This window comes from Megalobrama amblycephala, linkage group LG3 (assembly GCF_018812025.1).
Source record: "Megalobrama amblycephala isolate DHTTF-2021 linkage group LG3, ASM1881202v1, whole genome shotgun sequence".
NCBI lineage: Eukaryota > Metazoa > Chordata > Actinopteri > Cypriniformes > Xenocyprididae > Megalobrama > Megalobrama amblycephala.
The window spans coordinates 43081395-43103897 of record NC_063046.1 but is presented as its reverse complement, the minus strand read 5'-3'; the positions used below and the strand labels follow the sequence as shown (position 1 = coordinate 43103897).

General features: G+C 38.8%; 1 protein-coding gene across 2 annotated transcripts in view; it reads right to left on the bottom strand.

The window, feature by feature from the left end:
- The window catches only part of trip4 (thyroid hormone receptor interactor 4), an 87007-nt gene extending 68401 nt beyond the window's left edge, over positions 1 to 18606 (bottom strand). For both annotated transcript variants that reach the window (XM_048185572.1, XM_048185573.1), the window contains exons 1-11: positions 18432 to 18606; positions 17758 to 17933; positions 15110 to 15237; positions 14791 to 15009; positions 13017 to 13095; positions 12825 to 12930; positions 11415 to 11630; positions 10490 to 10616; positions 10187 to 10371; positions 6123 to 6247; positions 5907 to 5998 (exon numbers count right to left, since the gene is read on the bottom strand). In XM_048185572.1, the coding sequence (XP_048041529.1) occupies positions 5907 to 5998; positions 6123 to 6247; positions 10187 to 10371; positions 10490 to 10616; positions 11415 to 11630; positions 12825 to 12930; positions 13017 to 13095; positions 14791 to 15009; positions 15110 to 15237; positions 17758 to 17933; positions 18432 to 18511 (1533 nt within the window). In that variant the 5' untranslated portion in view covers positions 18512 to 18606. The remainder of the gene's footprint in view (positions 1 to 5906; positions 5999 to 6122; positions 6248 to 10186; positions 10372 to 10489; positions 10617 to 11414; positions 11631 to 12824; positions 12931 to 13016; positions 13096 to 14790; positions 15010 to 15109; positions 15238 to 17757; positions 17934 to 18431) is intronic.
- Between the last annotated feature and the right edge of the window lie 3897 nt (positions 18607 to 22503).

Here is a 22503-nt window from a genome sequence, read left to right as displayed (position 1 = left end):
TTTTCTGTTCCTTTCTTCAGGATAATGGCTACTCCCTCATGATGTTGGTTGTCATCCCAGCCTGAGTACAGCACCGTCTTTCCTGTGTTGGTTTTGTGTCTGCCTGATCCTGTCCATCTACTCTCACTGATACCAAGGACGTGTAGATTATAGCATCACATGTCTGTTTTCTGGTTTCAAACATGGTTTGCACATTCCAGAATCCTATCCTGGTCTTGTATTTGGTGTCCAAGACTTCCATCCTCCTGTCAGTGGCTTCCTTTCGACTTTCATCACTGGAATTCATTTGAGTATCTTCCAATGATTCTGGAAGCCCATCACACACAGAAGTTTTGATTCTCTCTGTTGCCGTTTCCATAACAAAGCTTTTTTTAACGGACTGAGTTGTTAGCCCTGTGCCCAACCCCCAATCTAGAGGTGGATCATGTTTTGTCAGTCCTCTACCCTTTGACCTGTCCGGCTTGAGTGACCCTACCCGGAGACTATAAGCTCCTGCTGGTATAGCTCTAGGGGTCATTGAGTCACGCGAGCCCCCCGAACACAACAAGGTGGCTATCCCTCGGAGGGAACAAAGCTACACTGGTACTAAAATCTGTTTTGTAACTTTTACATATACTGACATCCACCATAATAACAAAGGGGGTAAAGAGAAAAGCCACATGATGAATCATCACACATAGCTTTTCCACAAACTGAAGTAAATAATATATAGAAGGTCCATGAAGTGTCATGCACTCAAATACAAAACACCATCATGGTAATACACGAAACTAAAATAACGCAATTAACAACATAAGATGTAACATTAAGATTTAACATTATTACAAAGCATTCAAAATAAATTGTGCTTATATTAATGGTTTTAAACTCAGAATATTAATTCTAAGCATATGCAGTCTGAGCAGGGGCATCAGACTAGCCATATGACATTCACCTCTCTGTGCAAATTCATTCTGCACATGGTTTGCCAAGAGGTGTTTGGTTTTTGAAAAGCACTCAGGTAGACAGATTCTCTCAGGTTAAAGCAGACAGAGTGGCTGAGGCACACCGACATTTACACTGGATGAAAGAGAAAAGATTAGAGCCCTCTGAGCTGCAATAGACTTCATTGATTTATAATTAATCAAGGACAGAGCCGGGTTGCGATATTGCACCTGGACATAATCCTTTTAAATCCTCTGCTTGACATCATAGAAACTAGGAAAATAGATGCTCGCTTCAAACATACAGCTATCAACAGTAGAAGTGTGGCTATCAACAGTAGAAGTGTGCAATATGAAAGTAATCGCAGGACATGAATTAGTATGAAAGGATTCCAGGCTTTGCTTAAAATGGCAGTAGTGGGCTGCTGAGGTTGAGGAGCTGATGATGCATTGCGCCCTCTGCAGGCTGTGCTGAGAATACAACCCTCTTTACATTTAAAAAAAAGGGCTATTACATCAAAATTGTTTTGTGGTTTATAGTCTGTTAGCTTTGAGGCAATCTGTATGCAAGCATAGTCCTAAAAATGACAAATTAAATCAGCTAAGATTTTATTTACACAATCTAAATTTAAAAAGGGAAAAACATATGACTCATCTTGCTCAGAGACATAATATTATGTAATATATTATTAGATATATACACTACTGGTGTGTATATATATAGTAAAGATGCACAGATACTAAATTTCTCTGCTGATATGATAGCTGGTTATTCAGAATGATATCTGCCAATACCGATAGTTTGATTTTCTTTAGGGGAAAAAAAAAAAATCTCTCTTCCAACTAATGTTGTAAACTATACAGGGAACCCTGTCATTTTCTTCATGACAAATTTATTCAAACATATATAATTAGCTGTAAATAAGCTGCTCTTTAGTGTTTTTATATTTGGGGAATTTTCTCATGACAGCAAAAATGTATGTGTGAGTCTTGAGTGTCCTATCTGGCATCATGTGAAAATGACTTGATCCCTCCTATAATTAAAATGAAATGCGTTTCTTGCCCCAACCTTAAGATTTATTTTACATAATTTGTTGTTTAATCACTGATCCCATTTCAACTGCCATTTATTTTTGGTGTATATATTTACAGTTGGTTTCAAATCTGTGAAAGGTATAGCCAGGTACCTAGCAGAAAAGAAAATTCTTTGATTCAAGAGATGACAATTTGATTAAAATCTTTACTGTATTTAAACTAATGCCAACTTTACTTTCCGGAAAGAACATAAATCTGTAAAACATGTCTTGCATGTTTTTTTTGAGCAGTCAAAAAGAACTCAACGTCATCCTCATGGGCAAACACATTTGTTCACGTCATTTTTAGCATCCAGTTATTGGGGGAAATGTACTTAACAGAATGTCACAATGCAAAAATCCTCATGACCCTAAAAATAGGTTTCATTCTCTCAAGGTACACAACATTATTTCTAGTTTTACCTTTTGATTTTGTGGTGAAATATGACCCTGACATGGTGAAATGAAGCACAGCAGAGGAGAGCTCATCTCGACGGCAGACGCTGCTGCAGCAGCACCAATTACACCTCTATTACAGAGAGCCTGCCATGCAGGGAGAACAGGAAATGAGGCAGGAAGTGTGCTGTAGGCTACAGAAGAAGACAGCAGGGGAAGCGGACACAGACAGAGAGAGGAATGTGCTTGAACGCCAGAATACTGCTGTGTGCTGCTCAGTTCAAGTGCACTGTGAGCACTGATTTTTTGTGTACATTAAACAGGACAGATTATGCCCTTTTACAAAGTCTTGATTTTGTTTATGGGCTCTACTAGAACAGGTTTTCATGCTTGAATGTTCAAAAAACACATTATTTTTCTCATAATTGACATTGTTGCAGCTCATCTCTTCCCAGTCTGCGAGATCCAAATTCACATGAATGTCCCGTTCAGGGCACAAGCAAGAAAAACTCACTGTTCAGAAAGTCAAAGCTAGTCCACAGTCTAGTAGACGTTTGCAACCTCTTTAAGTTATTTTTGACTGCGCTGATGAACACTGTATCATGTGAAAGAAAATTTTCTTGCTTGTGCCAACTGAAAACACACCGTGAGACAGGATAGACTCTCAGACAATGCAGTAGGCTACTGAACATTGAACGGGCCATTCATGTGAATTTGGATAAAACAGTTAATCGCTTTGATGCCGTGCTTGGTGGACGCCGTTTAGCCCTTCAAAGTGGCATATAGCGAACAGGCATTATTACAGGGAATATTAAATGATCATTATTATTGCTACTTTTATTATTAAATTAATATTACAATTCATTTGCCTCACAATACTTTCATAGCGCATCCCCACATAACCGGCGCGCTGTGAGGATAAATAAAGATTAGTTAGATCAGCTTACTCCTCATTTCAAAAACGAATTGTTTACACTAAATAGTTAAAAATATTTATTTTTCACTATGGGCCACAAGAGAAATATTAAGAAAATAAACTGGATTAATCTCTCATCGTCTCTAAGAGAATATATATGCGGCGTCAGATGGCGAAAGCTCGGTCAGTTTTTACTTTCAGTTTCTGTAGTGAATAATTGACTGGCACGCAAAGTTTGCACATTGTTTGTGTGATATCCACTGCTTGGCTTGATGGTTTAAAATGGAAATATTTTCAATGTTGCAACATGGCATTTTTCTTTATCACCAGTTGCTCACAAAATGATTGACAATGATTCACATTTCATGCGTGTCATTTCCCATAGACCTAATAAAATTAAGTAAATAATTAAATAAATGAGTAAATAAACAAGTAACAAGCAATCTTTTGCTTCAGAACTCAGATTTAATTTCATGTGGTGACCCAAAACAGTACCAGAATAGAACTGAACTGAAGTGTGGTCACAGGTGTGGGTATATCGGCTACTTAACAGCTTCGAGTGTGGCTCACCCAATCTGATCTGTTTTTAATGGTTTTTAAATCATGTTGCTTCATGTAAAGCCTAAGGGGGTGCACACACAGGAGATGCTTTTAAATTCAAAAACAGCTAGACAGAGCGCAGTGAAATGGAACTGAATGCAGAGGTCTTGAGATGCAAACTATTTTTAACTTGTCAAATCTTGCCGGGTTTTTTTTTTTCTTTTTTTTTTCTGATGCACATATACAGTGGTCCTAAAACGTATTTGTACACTAAAGTCACACTTAAAAATTTCGGAATGTCACTGATACAAAATACATATCAAACCAAGTGATATCTGCAAATAACAGATGCAAGACCTTTTCTCAGATTCTTAGAATTACTTCACTTTTAATTTGATAGTTTTTTTTTTTTTTTTAAACTAGTGTTGCAGGGATTTTTAGTGAATGCATGGTTCACCAAGTTCACCTACCAGTGTAACCACATGTGCAGTTCAACAAATTAACTATGAATATGATCCACCACTATTATTTTACATTTTTAACAGTATATCTACTGCTTTAACCTCTTTTTGTGAAATGGTTTGGTTGGTTATGCGATATTTTGTTATATTCTTTTTTTTTGTTATATTCTTTTTTACTTCAGTGAATATTTCTCAGGGTTTCAATTTCTCTATAGACACTGAACATAAAGACTTGGCCAAAAAGCAGGCAATGTTGTTGTGGGGTAAAGGCTGGAAAACACTATGGTCTGGTTTCACAGACAGGGCTTAGATTAAGCCAGGATTAGTTCAATTAGGACATTTAAGTAGCTTTTAGAAAGAAAAAAAAAATTACTGACGTGCATCTTAAAGGTCCCGTTCTTCGTGATCCCATGTTTCAAACTTTAGTTAGTGTGTAATGTTGCTGTTAGAGTATAAATAAAATCTGTAAAATTTTAAAGCTCAAAGTTCAATGCCAAGCGAGATATTTTATTTAACAGAAGTCGCCTATATCGAACGGCCAGTTTGGACTACATCCCTCTACTTCCTTCTTTAATGACGTCACTAAAACAGTTTTTTGACTAACCTCCGCCCACAGGAATACACAAAAAAGGGGGGCGTGGTCTTGTTGCGCTCCCACAGAGAAGAGCAAGAGTTGCGTTTGTAGAGTGTGTTTGTCGCCATGTCGTCGAAACGCTGTTATTTTCATCCCGCAGTCCAATCACCTTTGTTTGGCCTTCCCAGGGACACTGTACTTAGAGCTCAATGGTTACAATTTATGTTTAACTCGGTTCCCGAAAATTATAATTGTGGTATCCTTACTGCAATAGTTAATGTTGGACTGCAGTGCACATAATGGCCACAAGAGGGGACTATGCTTATGTATATGGCTGTTTTCCGTATGAGGTACTCTTCTGAGTGAGTGCTAACGTTGTACATTTTCTGTCGCTGCTTGTGGAGATTAAAGAGTTCAGTCTCTCGGGAATTATTGTCTTTTGTGTTCATTCGGCACGACACCACAATAATCCACATGTAAAACTATGTGCAGCACACGTTATGGTAAGAGGCGTGACCTTTCCGGGCAAGGTGCGCTCTCTATGGCTCTGGGCTCGCTAAGCTGCTGTCGAATCACAACACAGGAAGCGCTGGCACAATCAGAACTCGTTACGTATTTCTGAAGGAGGGACTTCATAGAACAAGGAAGTCATCAGCCCGTTTTTATGACAGTGGAAACAGCGGTATACAGATAAGTAAATTATGTGAAAAATACTGTGTTTTTTTACACGCGAAACATGAACACATGTTATATTGCACACTATAAACACAATCAAAGCTTCAAAAAAACACGAAAAACGGGACCTTTAAGACAAAACTATAGCACTGATTTTAGGATATGTCAGTGCAAGTTGCTTTCACTTAAAACAGCTCAAACATGCATTTTTGTCTGGGACTAGGCTTAAGCCTTGTCTGTGAAACCAGGGGTATGACTTTTGCACCAAGTAATGGTTATTTGGCACTTTAAGGGAAAAAGAATGTTTTGTATGGATGAATACCAACAGGGACACCAAAAGCCACTGACCTGTTCCCTGAACTGCTCCTGAGAGAGACAATCTGTGACGTTCACACAGCCCAACAGACAGCCTGTGGGATACTCCGAAGGAAACTGGGGCTCTGGACAGAAAAATAACTACAGTTAGATGAATTTACAAAGATTTTACATTCTACAGACATGCCTGACAGCATATAGGTCTAACATGTTTAGTATTACAGTCATCTATACTGTCATCAAACATACCATCTTTGTAAATCTGGCGGTACATGGCCTCTACCCCTGCGATCTCTTGAGGAGTGGCTCTGTTAGCTGCAGCAGCAATCCACAGGCGCCCTCTATGGGATGTGTACCACGTTCTGCCTTCAACCCTACACAAACACAAGAAATGGAGAGAAAATGGGAAACGTATAGATTGAACTATATAAACAACAATAGCTCTACAAATCAGTAATAAAATAGGCAGAAAAGAAGCCATTAATGTGAAGCCGAATATATGGCTTTATCAGCTGCTGCACAAGAAAGCTTGTATCTGACCAATCTAATCAATGGAATGGACAATGTACTTGAATATGCACCAGTGACTATTTTTGAGGACAATCAGGGTGCTATTGCACTTTCAAAGAATCCGGTGTGTCTACAAAGGTGTAAGCATATTGACATAAGGTATCATTTTGTCCGATCTGTACTGAATGACGGCAAAATAATTCTTCATTATTGTCCTACAGTTGATATGGTGGCAAACATTTTAACAAAATCGGTGTCTAAAGCTAAAATGGATAAATTTATGTGTTTTTTTATTTGGAGTGTGAAGAATTAATTGGAATTCGGAAATGCATGTATGTGATGCACTGTTATATTCTGTCAATTTAAGAACAAGTGGGGGTGTTGACTTATGTAATTGTATATGTTCTCTAATTGACTGTGATCTATTTTCATGAAGTGGGTGGAGTAACATACACAGGTGTGCAATCATTAATAAAGTGGCCGCTGCTCTCTTGTGCGGGTGTGCAGGCTAAACGCCAGGTAATGTCTGAGTTGTAAGTCTTTCAATCCTTCGTCATGTATTACCGGTTACCTAGCTCTAATTGAGATGGCAGCGCCAACAGGATACTATTAAATGGTTTGGCAAAAAGCAGTTTTCTTCCCTATGTTATGTATTTCACTGAACAGGAAGTTGGAATGGGGCATCTCAAAGGGCTCAAGTTTTTTCTTCAGTCTGTATCCTTTATTTTGCATTAAAGGTCCCGTTCTTCGTGATCCCATGTTTCAAACTTTAGTTAGTGTGTAATGTTGTTGTTAGAGTATAAATAAAATCTGTAAAATTTTAAAGCTCAAAGTTCAATGCCAAGCGAGATATTTTATTTAACAGAAGTCGCCTACATCGAACGGCCAGTTTGGACTACATCCCTCTACTTCCTTCTTTAATGACGTCACTAAAAAAGTTTTTTGACTAACCTCCGCCCACAGGAATACACAAGAGTTGCGTTTGTAGAGTGTGTTTGTCGCCATGTCGTCGAAACGCTGTTATTTTCATCCCGCAGTCCAATCACTGGGTCTGATTCCGGCTCAAATTGATATGGTAAAATTAAAGACATGTTTACAATAACACTGAGCGCGTGCATCTCCACGTTATGGTAAGAGGCGTGACCTTTCCGGGCAAGATGCGCTAAACTGCTGTCGAATCACAACATAGGAACCGCTGGCACAATCAGAACTCGTTACGTATTTCTGAAGGGGGGACTTCATAGAACAAGGAAGTCATCAGCCCGTTTTTATGACAGTGGAAACAGCGGTATACAGATAAGTAAATTATGTGAAAAATACTGTGTTTTTTTACACGCGAAACATGAACACATGTTATATTGCACACTATAAACACAATCAAAGCTTCAAAAAAACACGAAAAACGGGACCTTTAAAAATGCACAATATTGGTGCCACATCCAGTTATCGTCCAATATCAGTGATATATTTAAAGTGTGGCTACTGTAGCAGGCTGAGAGTTTAGGGCGTGGCTACTGTAGCAGGGTGAGTTTGGGGCGTGGCTACTGTAGCAGGGTGAGTTTGGGGCGTGGCTACTGTGGCAGGCAGAGTTTGGGGCGTGGCTACTGTGACAGGCAGAGAGTTTGGGGCGTGGCTACTGTGGCAGGCAGAGAGTTTGGGGCGTGGCTACTGTGGCAGGTGGGTAGTTTGAGGCGTGGCTACTGTAGCAGGTGGGTAGTTTGGGGCGTGGCTACTGTAGCAGGTGGGTAGTTTGGGGCGTGGCTACTGTGGCAGGCAGAGAGTTTGGGGCGTGGCTACTGTAGCAGGCGGGTAGTTTGGGCCGTGGCTACTGCAGGAGGTGGAGAGTGTGAGGCGTGGATACTGTAGCAGACTGACATCTTGGGGCATGGCTACTGCAGAGGGCTGAGAGTTTTGGGAGTGGCTACTGTAGCAAGCGGAGAGTTTGGGGCGTGGCTACTGTAGCAAGCGGAGAGTTTGGGGTGTGGCTACTGTAGCAGGGAGAGTTTGGGGCGTGGCTACTGTGGCAGGGTGAGTTTGAGGGCGTGGCTACTGTGGCAGGCAGAGAGTTTGGGGCGTGGCTACTGTAGCAGGGTGAGTTTGGGGCGTGGCTACTGTAGCAGGGAGAGTTTGGGGCGTGGCTACTGTGGCAGGCAGAGAGTTTGGGGCGTGGCTACTGTAGGCAGGGTGGTAGTTTGGGGCGTGGCTACTGTAGCAGGTGGGTAGTTTGGGGCGTGGCTACTGTAGCAGGCAGAGAGTTTGGGGCGTGGCTACTGTAGCAGGCGGGTAGTTTGGGCCGTGGCTACTGCAGGAGGTGGAGAGTGTGAGGCGTGGATACTGTAGCAGACTGACATCTTGGGGCATGGCTACTGCAGAAGGCTGAGAGTTTTGGGAGTGGCTACTGTAGCAAGTGGAGAGTTTGGGGCATGGCTACTGTAGCAAGCGGAGAGTTTGGGGCGTGGCTACTGTAGCAAGTGGAGAGTTTGGGGCGTGGGCTACTGTAGCAAGTGGAGAGTTTGGGGCGTGGCTACTGTAGCAAGCGGAGAGTTTGGGGCGTGGCTACTGTAGCAAGCGGAGAGTTTGGGGCGTGGCTACTGTAGCAAGCGGAGAGTTTGGGGCGTGGCTACTGTAGCAAGCGGAGAGTTTGGGGCGTGGCTACTGTAGCAGAGAGTTTGGGGCTACTGTGGGGAGAGTTTGGGGCTACTGTAGCAGGGAGAGTTTGAGGTGTGGCTACTGTAGCAGGGAGAGTTTGGGGCGTGGCTACTGTAGCAGGGAGAGTTTGAGGCGTGGCTACTGTAGCAGGGAGAGTTTGGGGCGTGGCTACTGTAGCAGAGAGAGTTTGGGGTGTGGCTACTGTAGCAGGGAGAGTTTGAGGCGTGGCTACTGTAGCAGGGAGAGTTTGGGGCATGGCTACTGTAACAGGCTGAGAATTTGGGGAGTGACTACTGTAGCAAGGCTGAGAGTTTAGTGCGTAGCTACTGTAGCAGGCAGAGCCAGAGGGTGTTTAGCTGGTATGGGACCATGACTGATGCGTTATATGGGAAAAGACATTCGGCTTCGGTTAGAGAAGTGCAAGTTAAAATTCACTGCATTTAGGCCTTCAAAGATTAAACAGGTCATGAACATGCCAAAATGAACAAGGATTTGCAATGCAAGGAACTACAATATAGCATCATCATACACCGTTCAGAAAGACAAATGCACCAGTTCATAATGTTTACTTTAACGTGTCCAGTGTAGACCACCTCAAACTAGTTGTGGTGCATCATGCCCTAGGCAGACATGTTGGACAAGTTTATTATAAGCGAGACGCTCACATTCAAACTAAACAGATAATATAGTATTCCTAATATGTTGAACCTTTTATTGAAAGTAGTCTAATTTTACCTGTTGAGACATGTCTTCACAAGCACCCATAAGAGCTGCGTTTGTGAGTTGGGTGATGCGCAAAAGGGGTGTTTGCAAGGTTGTTTGAAAATATGCTTTATTTTTGTAACTCCTCTAGGTGACACTATTTTCACAGAAACGACATACTTCATCTTTAATTTACTTGAGTTGGTCAAACTTTTTTTGATATACTTCAAATTTGTTTACACAAAATAGTACAGCCATAATGTGAAAAAAAATTCTCAACTTATCGCTATCGTCCAGTTTTAATATTGGAGCATCTTGTGTGTCAAAACTATTTGCTACATGCTATTTATAATTTAGGGGGCAGAATATTCTCATTTTAGAATATTGTATGCACCCCCTGAGCAGGGATTGATGTAATTTATGATTTCATGGCGTCTTGAAGTGAACTGTACCTTTTTATGCCCTTAACAAGCAGTGAAGCCCACGGCTGATGCATGCTGAGACACCAGCCTCCATCTGAGATCTCCTGCAGCTCTTTGTCCTGCAGCCTGAGTCGGCTGCGCTCACTTTTCTGTGTACTGCTCACAGCCTTTGATGAATAGTTTTGTGACGAGTCGCTACAGGCCATGTCAACCCACTGACACAACACAAAGACACATGAATGAATAGACATATCCACAGATACAACTCAAATACAAACAACATTAACTTCCTTTCAGGTAAGATTCTTTATAAGAATCTTTATTTGAACCCACCTCTGGCGCGGCCTGTACAATGTTGGGGTTGACAAGCTCTCTGAGGTGCTGTTGTTCAGTGGAAACAGAATGTTTTGATGTCCGACCAAAAGAACCAGTGTTGATGTCCTTGACTGTCTCATCAAACCTTTTGCAACCAAAAAAAATGATATTCATATCATACCTTGCCAATCATGGATTGCAATTAATGGTGCCTTCAAGTCACATCAAATTGATTGTATGAAATGAAGAGAGGTGAATGAATGATAGGGCTGGGACAATAAATCGATGCATCACGAATCGAGAAACAATTCTGGATCGATTCTGATATTTTCCGAATGTATCGCGATTCTCTCAAATCGATTCTGAGCTTAGTTTTTAACAGCAGATGGCACTGCATGCTTTAGAAACAGCCATACTCTGCTTCCTTCCAATTTCTTACACACCACTTAAGCCTTCTATAAAATAATCAATTCATAAAGTTCAAAAAAGGTAAAAGCGAACTACAAAGGTGTTTGCAGTGGGCTGTTTACATTAATCTCGCATTATAAAGCATTCTGAGGTGCAAGTACATTCTCAGACTCAGGCCTAGTCCTCGTACAAGGCTTTTTTATAAACAAAGTTTTTCCTCCTTTGTTTAAAAAAAACACAAAAAACATGTCCACATGAAAATGCAAAACACGCTATGAAGCTCTGTCAAGAGCATGCCAAACCAACAGGTGGCGATATAACCCTAACCATCGGTTGTCGTCCACTATAACACAATACGAGATAAAACAATCGATTCTTGCGTCTCGACACCCAATGTCATTTAAGAATCACGAAAACACCCTACATGAAATAGATCATGCCAAAAATCAGGCTGATATAGCGTAGCCTGAACCCGGCATTACGTTCATCAAAAATCTAAAAACTAAATCAACTAATTATGAATGTGGCTTCTTACTTCTGGTAGTACGGAGTCAGATTCTCCCCTTCATCCAGCACTCGTCTCCCTGCAAAGTCCAGTGTGATCTTGCGGTCTTTTCGGGAGGCGTGTCGAAGCTCCCGGAGTTCCTCCTCTCGCTTGCGTATTGCCTCCCTCTCACCTGGAGAAAGCCACTGGTTGGAATCCGTTGCAAAATAATCAGATTCATCATCCAAGACTTGTGTCCTCTTAACACTAAAAGAAAGAGGAAAAGGTCAACTTGTTTAAAAGTCTAAGCTTTGTGAGTGCATTATACTTTAGATGGTCAGTGGGCAATTCCGAGGCTGAAATATCTAACCCTGGCAATTAGGGCTGCCTCTAATTGTCGTCTAATCGTTAGTCGACAAGAAGAGGATTAGTCGAGCAAAATTGGCATTAGTGGGATCGTCGCAGAAAAAAAAAAACCTCCACAGGAAGTGGCAAAGTAACACAGTCTGTGACGGACAGATCATTAACGGGCAGGAAATCCAAACATTTGCCAATCATTCATCATTCATCGACCTCAAATATGGCTTATCACTTGAAACATGTAAGTAGCAGCAACTTTACTAGTCCGCTTTAACATTAACCTAGATAAATGTGCGCTATTATTTGGTGCATATCCAAGTTTGTGTGGAAAACGCGCTTACTGCATGACATGGAGGCGTCGGTGCGATCACTTGCATTTAAATTAAAATACTCCGTCATCTTTAGTCATACAGATAAGAATAATCCAACATTCGAAACTGTAAATGGTTTGCTTTTATTTCTGTAAACTCACAATAACAGCAAAACATTTTGTTTTTGTAAAAATAATGAAGACAAACAGAATGCCGCTTTCTGCCGTCTCAGTCTCAAGTGAACTTGAGCGTGTCACAAAAATGAACAGAAACTCAGCATATGTACTTCCCTCACAGACATGAGAAATAGATCTATGGAAAGCTTGAAATGTCTAATTTATATTCAAATATAAAACAAATATTCTCAGATTATGTAATCCGTATGAAACGTGCATATAGGCGCGTACACTACTGCGGAGATGACAAGTCAGCATCGTCGACTTTATCTCTGCAGATCAAAACACTAGTTTATCAATAAATTATTAAAATGTTCACACAGTATCCTTCTGTTTTTACATGCCACATTTATAATCATTACGTTTGCCGCTGGACTGCTGCAAGCTTTATACGTGCATTTGAGTGAAGATTAGGCTATTTATTACATAGGCTAAATGCAATATTTTATCAATTAAAGGCTCATTATTATGATTTATTAATATAAACACGTGATTAGTCAACTAATCGCTTAAATGAACGACTACTAGTCGACTAGAAAAATCTTTAGTTGGGGCGGCAGCCCTACTGGCAATCACACCAACAGGTTAACAACAATGTATTTGGACAGGCAGACCTGTTCTTGTCAAACTCCAGAAGTTTGTCTTTGTGCTTTATGGCTTTTTCCAGACCAGTCTTCATCCTGGCCTCTTGGTGGGGCAGATATTCCCGATCAGTTCCCTCTGGGACCACACAGAAAACAAAGGCTGTCACAGAAATGCTACAAGTCAAAGAAAAATACATACTGTACAATCACTTCATGTCTTACCTCCCATGAGTTTTTTACGGAGCTTTTGACTTTTGTTCGAGTCTCGCTGCAGTATCTCTTGCTCCTCATTTGTACAGACCTGAATTATGTGTGAAAGATGTTAAATGGTGATGATGAAGGTTTTTTAAACAGTTGTTCATCACTATCAATAATCAAATTTGCAAGGCCCATAAGATTAGACAAGATACAGAATATAGTGGGTGAGCTTTTCTATGGCCAGTACAAATATCTATAGTCAGTATGTACACTATGATTGAAAAGTTTGGGATCAGCAAGATTTATGTCTAATGTTCACCAAGGCTTCATTTACTTGATCGAAAATACAGTCAAATACAGAAATATTGTTGAAATCAAAGATAATTGATTTCTTAATATATTTATGCTTTATGATCATGGAATCCATGATATTGTGTCTTTGATGAACAAAAAAAAACTGCAATTTCTGTTGAAATAGAAATATTTTGTAATATTATAACTGTCTTTGCTTCAATTTTGGATCAATTTTATTCAGTCCTTGCAGAGTGAAAGTATTTCTTAAAAACACAAAAGGTCATGGTGATCCCAATCTTTTGAACAGTAGTGAATATGTTTTAAATATTACATTATTTATAATATTTTGCACATTATTTATTGGTGAATCACATGAAGCCTGTCAGGACCATGTCTTGGTCATAATCCCCACCCCTCCACCCCAAAAAAATGCATGTAATGTATATAAAGAAAGAGTTTAAAAAATATTTTTTGAGTGCATCCCAGAAATAAAAAACTGCACACAGTTCAAAATGGACCCCATTTACTTTGTTAGCACACATTACTAGTCTTGTGGTGAACAATTAATCTGTAAGAAATTACAAAAGTACTCAAAAAAGTAAAATATTTGAATGGTAATGAGAACATTTTCATGATCATTCTAAACAATGGCAACTAAAAACTTTAATGTGACCTTCATTTACTTTGTGTAAAATATAATTTCTTAATTTTTTTGGGTGGAGATGAGACCCGTATGTTTTCATGAGATTCACCCTTACTCAAGATTCACAAAAAAGAAAAGAAAAAAGAAGACCAAATTAATTGGCTTGGCTGACATATAAACTCAGCAAAAAAAGAAATGTCCCTTTTTCAGGATACTGTATATTAAAAATTAATTTCATAAAGCATAAATAAGCAATTTCTACACTTGCAAAAAATGAACCTTTGAGTTTTTATTTTGTCGGAAACTGCAGTTGAGCTTTTATTTAAGCAGAAAACTACAGTTTTTGTGAGAACAGCTTTACAAACATGTCTCATTACAAATCTAGTGAAATGCTGCAATCATCTTCCCACAATAATGTTGGAAATAACAGAAATGTGAAAATAATGTGTAACTGGTGCCTGCTACATTTCCAAATGCACGCTAGACTCGCAGAACATGCAGTGATGGAGTTCACTGCATTCATTCAATGTCAACTGAGCCGTTCTAAGACATGGAAAAAACATCGGATCACAAGCTGATCGTGTGAGCAAAGTGCGCACTTCGCTTTGAAACACACAGCACGAACAGACTTTACACTAGACTGTTTGTTCAACAGGGACTCTATTCCATTTCTGTTTGTCTGTGAAATTGGTCTCAGTTGGTGAATCTTTTTATGTTTCTACAAATATTTACACATGCTAAGAAACCTGCTGGACAAAAAGCAGTTGAAAGTGAGAGAACATTTCTTTTTTTTTTTTTTTTTTTTTTTTTTGCTGAGTTTAGGTCGATCACTAACACAGACTGTAAAAAGACCAAGCTCACCAGACTGCCGCAGAACAAACAGGGGCCGGAGCCCTCTTGCTCACACACTATACGGCCGCAGCTCAGACAGTTGTTGATGAGTCTGTGTTTCTGAGCCAGACACTCGCAGGACTGACGGCCAGGCAGCAGAACAGCCAGCTTATCCCGACCCTCTTTAGCATACAGATTCACAAACTTGCTCTTCTTTTTCACTGAGCTGGAGCCGCTGTTCTCTTGTGCCTGATAATAGCAAGTAAATCCTTCTGTAAGTCTTTCCACCTATAGTTGAACTTCATATATTCCATGAAAGAATTTTAGATATTTAAATAAGGTGTCATACCTTCATCAAGTCAATGGGGGTTTTCACAGGCTCTGGCTCTGCCTGACAGACGGCAGCAATCTCTTGCTTGTTTCTTCCCTTTCGTTTGGACTTCTTCTGGGTGTCTTTGGTAGTTGTGTCTAGATCCTCTGTGGTAGAAATTTCATACAATATTCCTTTATTGACACTCAATAGATATATTTTCATAGAAATTACAATATTATTGGTAGGAATACAGAGATCAAGCACTATAATTCAGTACGTTTTAAAGCTGCAATAAAACTCTAAGTTCATCAGTTGTTAATTGACTATATGCACTGAACATTCTTAAGAACTTCCACAATAATATAAGCCTGCCAGCTGGAAAACTTCCCATGAAATGTCACTTGTTGGTTTAAAGGTAGCTTTAAAGGGTTAGTTCACCCAAAAATGAAAATTATGTCATTAATAACTCGCCCTCATGTCGTTCCAAACCCGTAAGACCTCCGTTCATCTTCGGAACACAGTTTAAGATATTTTAGATTTAGTCCGAGAGCTTTCTGTCCCTCCATTGAAAATGTATGTACGGTAGACTGTCCATGTCCAGAAAGGTAATAAAAACATCATCAAAGTAGTCCATGTGACATCAGTGGGTTAGTTAGAAGTTTTTGAAGCATCGAAAATACATTTTGCTCCAAAAATAACAAAAACTACGACTTTATTCAGCATTGTCTTCTCTATGGTTTATGGTTTCATAAACAAGGCCCAGTTCATCGCTGGATTTACAGATCGTTTCAAACTGAAAGATGGAGCGGTCACAGCGATAATGATTCCGGTTATGATTCGGAACCAAAGGTGGTGAGTAAAACTGCTTCAAATGTATCTTTTTGTTGGGAATAGGCGCCTAAGTGCATATAATGTAAACAATACGAACATAGTGAATTCATAAATTCATTATTCATTCACTATATGCTATATTCATTATAGTGATTCAAAAGTTATCCAGGGATAATGCAATGGTGTATTGTGTATTTAAATACAGTTGTTTAGCTGACCATTGATAGCTTGCAGACGATCTCTATGCAAAAGCTGCGCGTGCTCGTCACTCTTTAGCTCCGCTCACACGGCACACCTCCAGGAGCTCGGCTGTTTTAAGAAAGACTCGGTACAATGTATGTATTTTTTATAAATATGATAAAACTAAAGACTTTTCGGCGATATTAAGGATGCTCTACTACTCTATAGGTACTCACATGGTCATCACATTAAAAATAACATTTGAAGTGCTGGAAAAATGTTGCATGTGCGTGTCTAATTACAGACACAGCGCTCCTTATTCAAACGTTCCCATTAGTTTAGTCTTTATTGCAGTCTGACAAATTAGACAAGTGTGATAACTGCATTAAAATATAAATACAACATTAAAAAGTCAACCATTGACGGTTTTGTGTCGATTTACAGCGAGTACAGAATGACAGCTCACTGGAAATGCCCGAGCTGGCTTATCGAAAACCAGGAAGTAACCGTGCATAGGGTCAATTGGATTTTGAGATGTTGGTGTTACATGCAAAAATGTAGACAAATTAAAAGGCAGCTTGCATGGGCAGGGATTAATGCCCGTTCACACCAAGACAAATGTTCGGTGCAATAAAAATTTTAATTTGAACATGAACATTCGAAATTCGTCAGCTGTCAGTGTTTACAGAGAGGTGTTCAAATATCTTTTTTTCACATATTCACGTATTTTTCACATAATTTACTTATCTGTATACCGCTGTTTCCACTGTCATAAAAACGGGCTGATGACTTCCTTGTTCTATGAAGTCCCTCCTTCAGAAATACGTAACGAGTTCTGATTGTGCCAGCGGTTCCTGTGTTGTGATTCGACAGCAGCTTAGCGAACCTTGCCCGGAAAGGTCACGCCTCTTACCATAACGTGGAGATGCACGCGCTCAGTGTTATTGTAAACATGTCTTTAATTTTACCCTATCAATTTGAGCCGGAATCAGACCCGGTGATTGGACTGCGGGATGAAAATAACAGCGTTTCGACGACATGGCGACAAACACACTCTACAAACGCAACTCTTGTGTATTCCTGTGGGCGGAGGTTAGTCAAAAAACTGTTTTAGTGACGTCATTAAAGAAGGAAGTAGAGGGATGTAGTCCAAACTGGCCGTTCGATGTAGGCGACTTCTGTTAAATAAAATATCTCGCTTGGCATTGAACTTTGAGCTTTAAAATTTTACAGATTTTATTTATACTCTAACAACAACATTACACACTAATTAAAGTTTGAAACATGGGATCACGAAGAACGGGACCTTTAAATAAAACTACGACGGTGATGCTCATGAACAAAGCGACAGTGAATAGCAGAGGAAGAATCCATAAACGGCTCTCTTTCTCTGTACTCTTGTATTTGGTGTTGTTTGATGAACATTACAGTGAATAAAAAAAATCTGAACGGCTGTTTGAAAACATGTAAATGTTTCTTCTCTGTGACGGGCCGCCGTCACAAATGGAAAGTTGCGCAGTGATGCCCTAATCAGACTGATACAGATTATTTACAAGAATGTTAATCATTGGTAATATGGAAATTGTAACTCCTATTTTTTCCTTAATTCTTCGGTTAAATACAAAATTCTAAATTCTGTATTCACAATGAAAACATCATGTGTCCATATTTACCCATGATTGCCTCTATCCTGAGGCCGTCTCCCAGACCATCACCTGCTTGCGTCCGACACCTCTGCCATCTCTGCACCAGCTCATCCACAAACTCCTTCTTTTTCCCCTCTGTTCCCTGCAAGAGATCTCCAACATACTCCACAATTTCATCAGCATTGTCAATGGAAAGGATGTACCTGTGGAAAAAACAAAACAAAAATTTTATTGACTTTCACAGTGCTCAGTTTTTCCCCCACAAAGACCCATTCAAAATAACATTTCTGTTTGGATACTAGATGCCCAAACATCCCCATCACAAACTCCAAAGAATCTACTGTCTCATTTGTTTTTATTAATTGTCACATACATTTCTTACACATTTCACATAAAACATTACATTAATATATATTTTCCATATGGTTATTAAAGACAGGTATGTAATTAGTACTATTGGACTAAATGTCATAATCATGGTGTTTACATCCATTATTGCCATCCATATTATTATTGGAAGTGCGATGACTATTTGTTATACATGAAAGGACTTTCATACAGACACATTTGTACACATTAAGTCCACTTTCTGACTTGTCAGTTCTATCATTTATATTTTACAGCATCTCCACAATTGTCATTAGATAGGCTTGCGCACAAATCATCCTCCAGAGGCATAAAATCAACTAAAATGTACTTACTGTACAATGTCATCGCTTGCCTCTAATCCAAAACTATGCTTTAACTTATCAACAGTCCAGCGAAGCAAAGAATCAGTCATGATGAAGTTAGTAAACTGTGAGACACTGCAGTCAGTGTCTGTACTTCAACTCGAGAGCTGTCAGCATTTGTCTCACAGAGCTGAAAATGGCTTCCGGGAGACGTGTTTTAAAATAAAAGTCTCCGTAGAAAAGATCATCACTCTTGCTGGTCCGATATGATGGGTCAAAATAATAATTATATTAATGTAACCCTTTAATGTATATTTTTAAGTTAAAGGATATTAAAGTTTATCAGTGCCTTTAATCAAATGTATATTTTTGCTTAAGATTCATGAACATCGTATCATATGAGACTTGTTACTTTTCTCAACGCTGAACAGGATGAACCAATTATAATTGTCTATGATTATAGAATTTGTAAGGCCTATTTAAATGTCAGATAAGAATCCATGTTGTCAATATACCTGTAAATACTACATACATTACATTTTGGCACTAATATATGGCAAATATGTGCCAAAGTTAGATTTTCATTGTACATACTGATTTAAAGCTTTCATTTTCAATAGGCGATATGAGCTAGATTTATGGTTTATTAAAAATATGGCAACATTTTATTACATGTGGCTAAAATATCATTTATTTTTTAGGAAAAAAAATGCAATGTAGAAGTTTGGCAACATGGCTTTGGTATGTGCAATGAATGATTTTTATCATAAACTTGCAAAAAAAGAGAAATAAGAAGAACACCACAAGATTTTAAAACATTAAATCTAAGTCAGAACAGTTAACCAAGGTTCATTTGATATTTGATGCTGGATATATATATATATTGGATCGAATGTGAGATCACAAGCATCTCAAGAAAGACTAAAACATCAGTGATATCACTAAAGATTGATATTGTCTTGATATTGTCATCCTTGGCTTTGAATTTGCAACCGCAAGGCACTATTCTATGGCTGCTTTTGGATTATTTGTATTATAAAAGCAGAATAATATTGAACTGATGTGATCCTGAAGGACTCTCTGTTGTCCAAACTAAATAGCACAGAAGGAGGCTTTTTCTAATAGTCTTAGAAAAAGCATTTTAAACCCTCGCCTTTTCCACTGGTCCAGAGTTTGCATGTTGACTGTTGTTATTGCTTTTTTCCACTCTATTTTTTGTTGTGTATGTCCCAATGTTTTGCAAATTTCAAATTTTGGTTGCATTTGTAAGTTAATAAAAACGAATTGTGTAAAATAGGCACATAATATCGTAATACAGATATATAGATCAATATACCCCTGAATCTAATTTAATCGTAATCCTATCATGGCATGTGTTGTGGTATCGGCAAAGATTGTATCGCTGGCTAAGGGAATCAATGATGTATTGTGTGATATACACCACTAATGTACACTTCACAATTTTAGGCCTACATACTTGAGTATCTCCAGTGTACTGTTTGGATGATTCAGTTGATCCGAGAGCATCTTGACTCTGGAGTGTCCTGAGTAATTGTAGCTCAGATCCAACTCTCTCAGGTGTGATGGGTTTGAACTCAGAGCTGAGGCCAAACAACAGCAGCCTTCCTCTGTCATCACAAAGCCAGATAATCTTAACATGCATCAACAGTCAGATAATGAAAAAAACAGTATGTATTCCATAGTATGAAAAAAAAATGCTACAGAAGTCAATGGGATCCATCAATAGTTTGTTTCCAGACATTATTCAAAATATCTTCTTTTGTGTTCAGCAGAAGAAAGAAAATCATACAGGTTTAGAACAACTTGAGGTAATGTGGTAATTTACACATTATTATTAGTATTATTAGACTGTGTCTTTGCACATACTATACCACTGGAACCATATGGGCAGCTTGCATGTAACTTTCACAAAGGATTTTATTATTTTAAAATAATGTTAACTGTTAAAAACACACTGTGTTCAGTTCTTTTAAAGAGGACAAGTGTGAAAACACCCTTAGAAACCTAATTTTCACTAGTTACCGGTGAAAACTTCAGTCCATCAGAGAGAAGCTTCACTCCTGAATCCACAGGTCATTGTTACTCAGGTCCAGCTCTCTCAGTACAGAATTTGATGACTGTAAAGCTGAGGCCACAATCTCACAAGCTCTGCTCCTTCCACAACTCAAACCTCCCAAACACAGCTCTTAGGGCTGCTTGTGAAAGCATATCTCAACAGGTAAAAGTGGGCTACTTTCAACAAAAGGTATAACATATTAGGAATACTTTTAGCCAGTGCCGGCCCTAGCCTCTTTGGCGCCCTAGGCAAGATTTTTTTTTGGCGTCCCCTTATATTGCGATTTAAATCACCAAGTATTTAGACAAAATAATAAAAAATTAATAACACTTGTATAGCACTTTTCTAGATACCCAAAGACGCTTTGAGAAAACATGAGCCTAAATTATTTTGCCATTGACGTTTTCAAGTTTAAATACTGTAAATAAAAGTGCAACATTTCGGTAAAAAAAACAACAACAACACAATAATATAAACAAAAGCCACTTTAAAAATAAATCCAAATAACTGGATCATAATTTACTCAAATATAAAAACAAATCAAACAACAATGATTGAAATAATACAGTAAAAGTATGATACAACACTAAAAATAAAAAGACTAATATAAAATTCTTCAATAGCCTAAATAAGAAAACTAAACAAATCACAAATTAAACTTAAATAGCTTTAAAATAGCCTTAAAAAAGGCTGCTTTTCAAGCCATGGTAATGCATGTTTTTGAAGGATTGGATATCAATCTGTTTATGTAGATATTCATCTGTATAGTTATCTGTTTAACGTGTTAGCCTAGTGCACGTGCACAATTAATTAATTCAGTGTTTTCGTCACACAGTCTTACCTCTGGCTTTTTCGCATTTTTCCTCCTCTTCTTTTCGTTTTTTTCTTCCTTGCGCACCAGATAATTTATGAGGTCGTTTTGACATGTCGCCACTTTGCCCCTCGCTGATAGCACGTGCACGCATCCAGCACAAGCCATTAAACAGAAAGTAAACAAATCGGCACACGGGGCACACCTCGCTCCGGCCATCCTTCAGCCAGGTGTCAATCAATTGGGGGCGGGTGCAGTAAATGCCCTTATTTTGGATTTTTATATAATACAAATTATTAATACTAATTCGAAGTTTAGTTTGCTAAAGATATCAGCAGTTTGGTTATGTTTGTAACTTTTTTTTTTATCCCTTGGCCTCTTTGACGCCCCCTAGTGAGATTGCGCCCTTAGCATTTGCCTATACTGCCTATATAACGGGCCGGCTGTGTTGTCTTTTAGCTGTGTTGTTATGTGTCATGAGTATAGCGCCAGTGCCACAAGGGGGCCCAACCCAGCCACCTCAGTCACTGTGCCCCCTCAACTCTGGTCAACCACCCCACTCAGCCCCGGAGTGATCGCCCTGAACTATAAGCAAGATACTGCCTGGGAGCTGGGAAGATCTCCCACTCAGAAGTAAGATGACGAGTGGATGGGTGTAGGCTGTGAAATACATAGATTAAAAACTAATTGTTTTCATTTCAGTTTGTTCTTAGCAAAAATATTTTTTCGATAAATCGCAATAATCTTTGTGCTTTGTTACTTCTGATATGAAGCAAAGTCTCAGATTTCAAATGACATCCATCTTATTATGAGATTCAAAAAATAAATTATTATTTATTTGAAATATGATTATGTAATTCTAAACTTTATTTATAATAAAAACATCAGTGAGTGTAATTTAAGGGTTTGTTTATATAAATAAGTTAATTTAACCTTCAATCCACTTAACATTTGTAGTTTACAGCATTAGTTGAGAGATTTTTTTCCTCTAGAAAATTTGCCATGTAGGCTACTGTAACTGAAATACTACATCCAAAATAATCAATATCGAATCGAAATCGTAATCTAATCTAATCGAAAGCATGTGAATAGTAATCGAATTGAATCGTGAAAATTGTGTCAATACCCATCCCTAGTTCTCATATAGCATAATCTTTAAAAAATAACAATAAAAACTGCAGAATGTCAGAGAAAGATGCAGTTGTAAGCTAAAC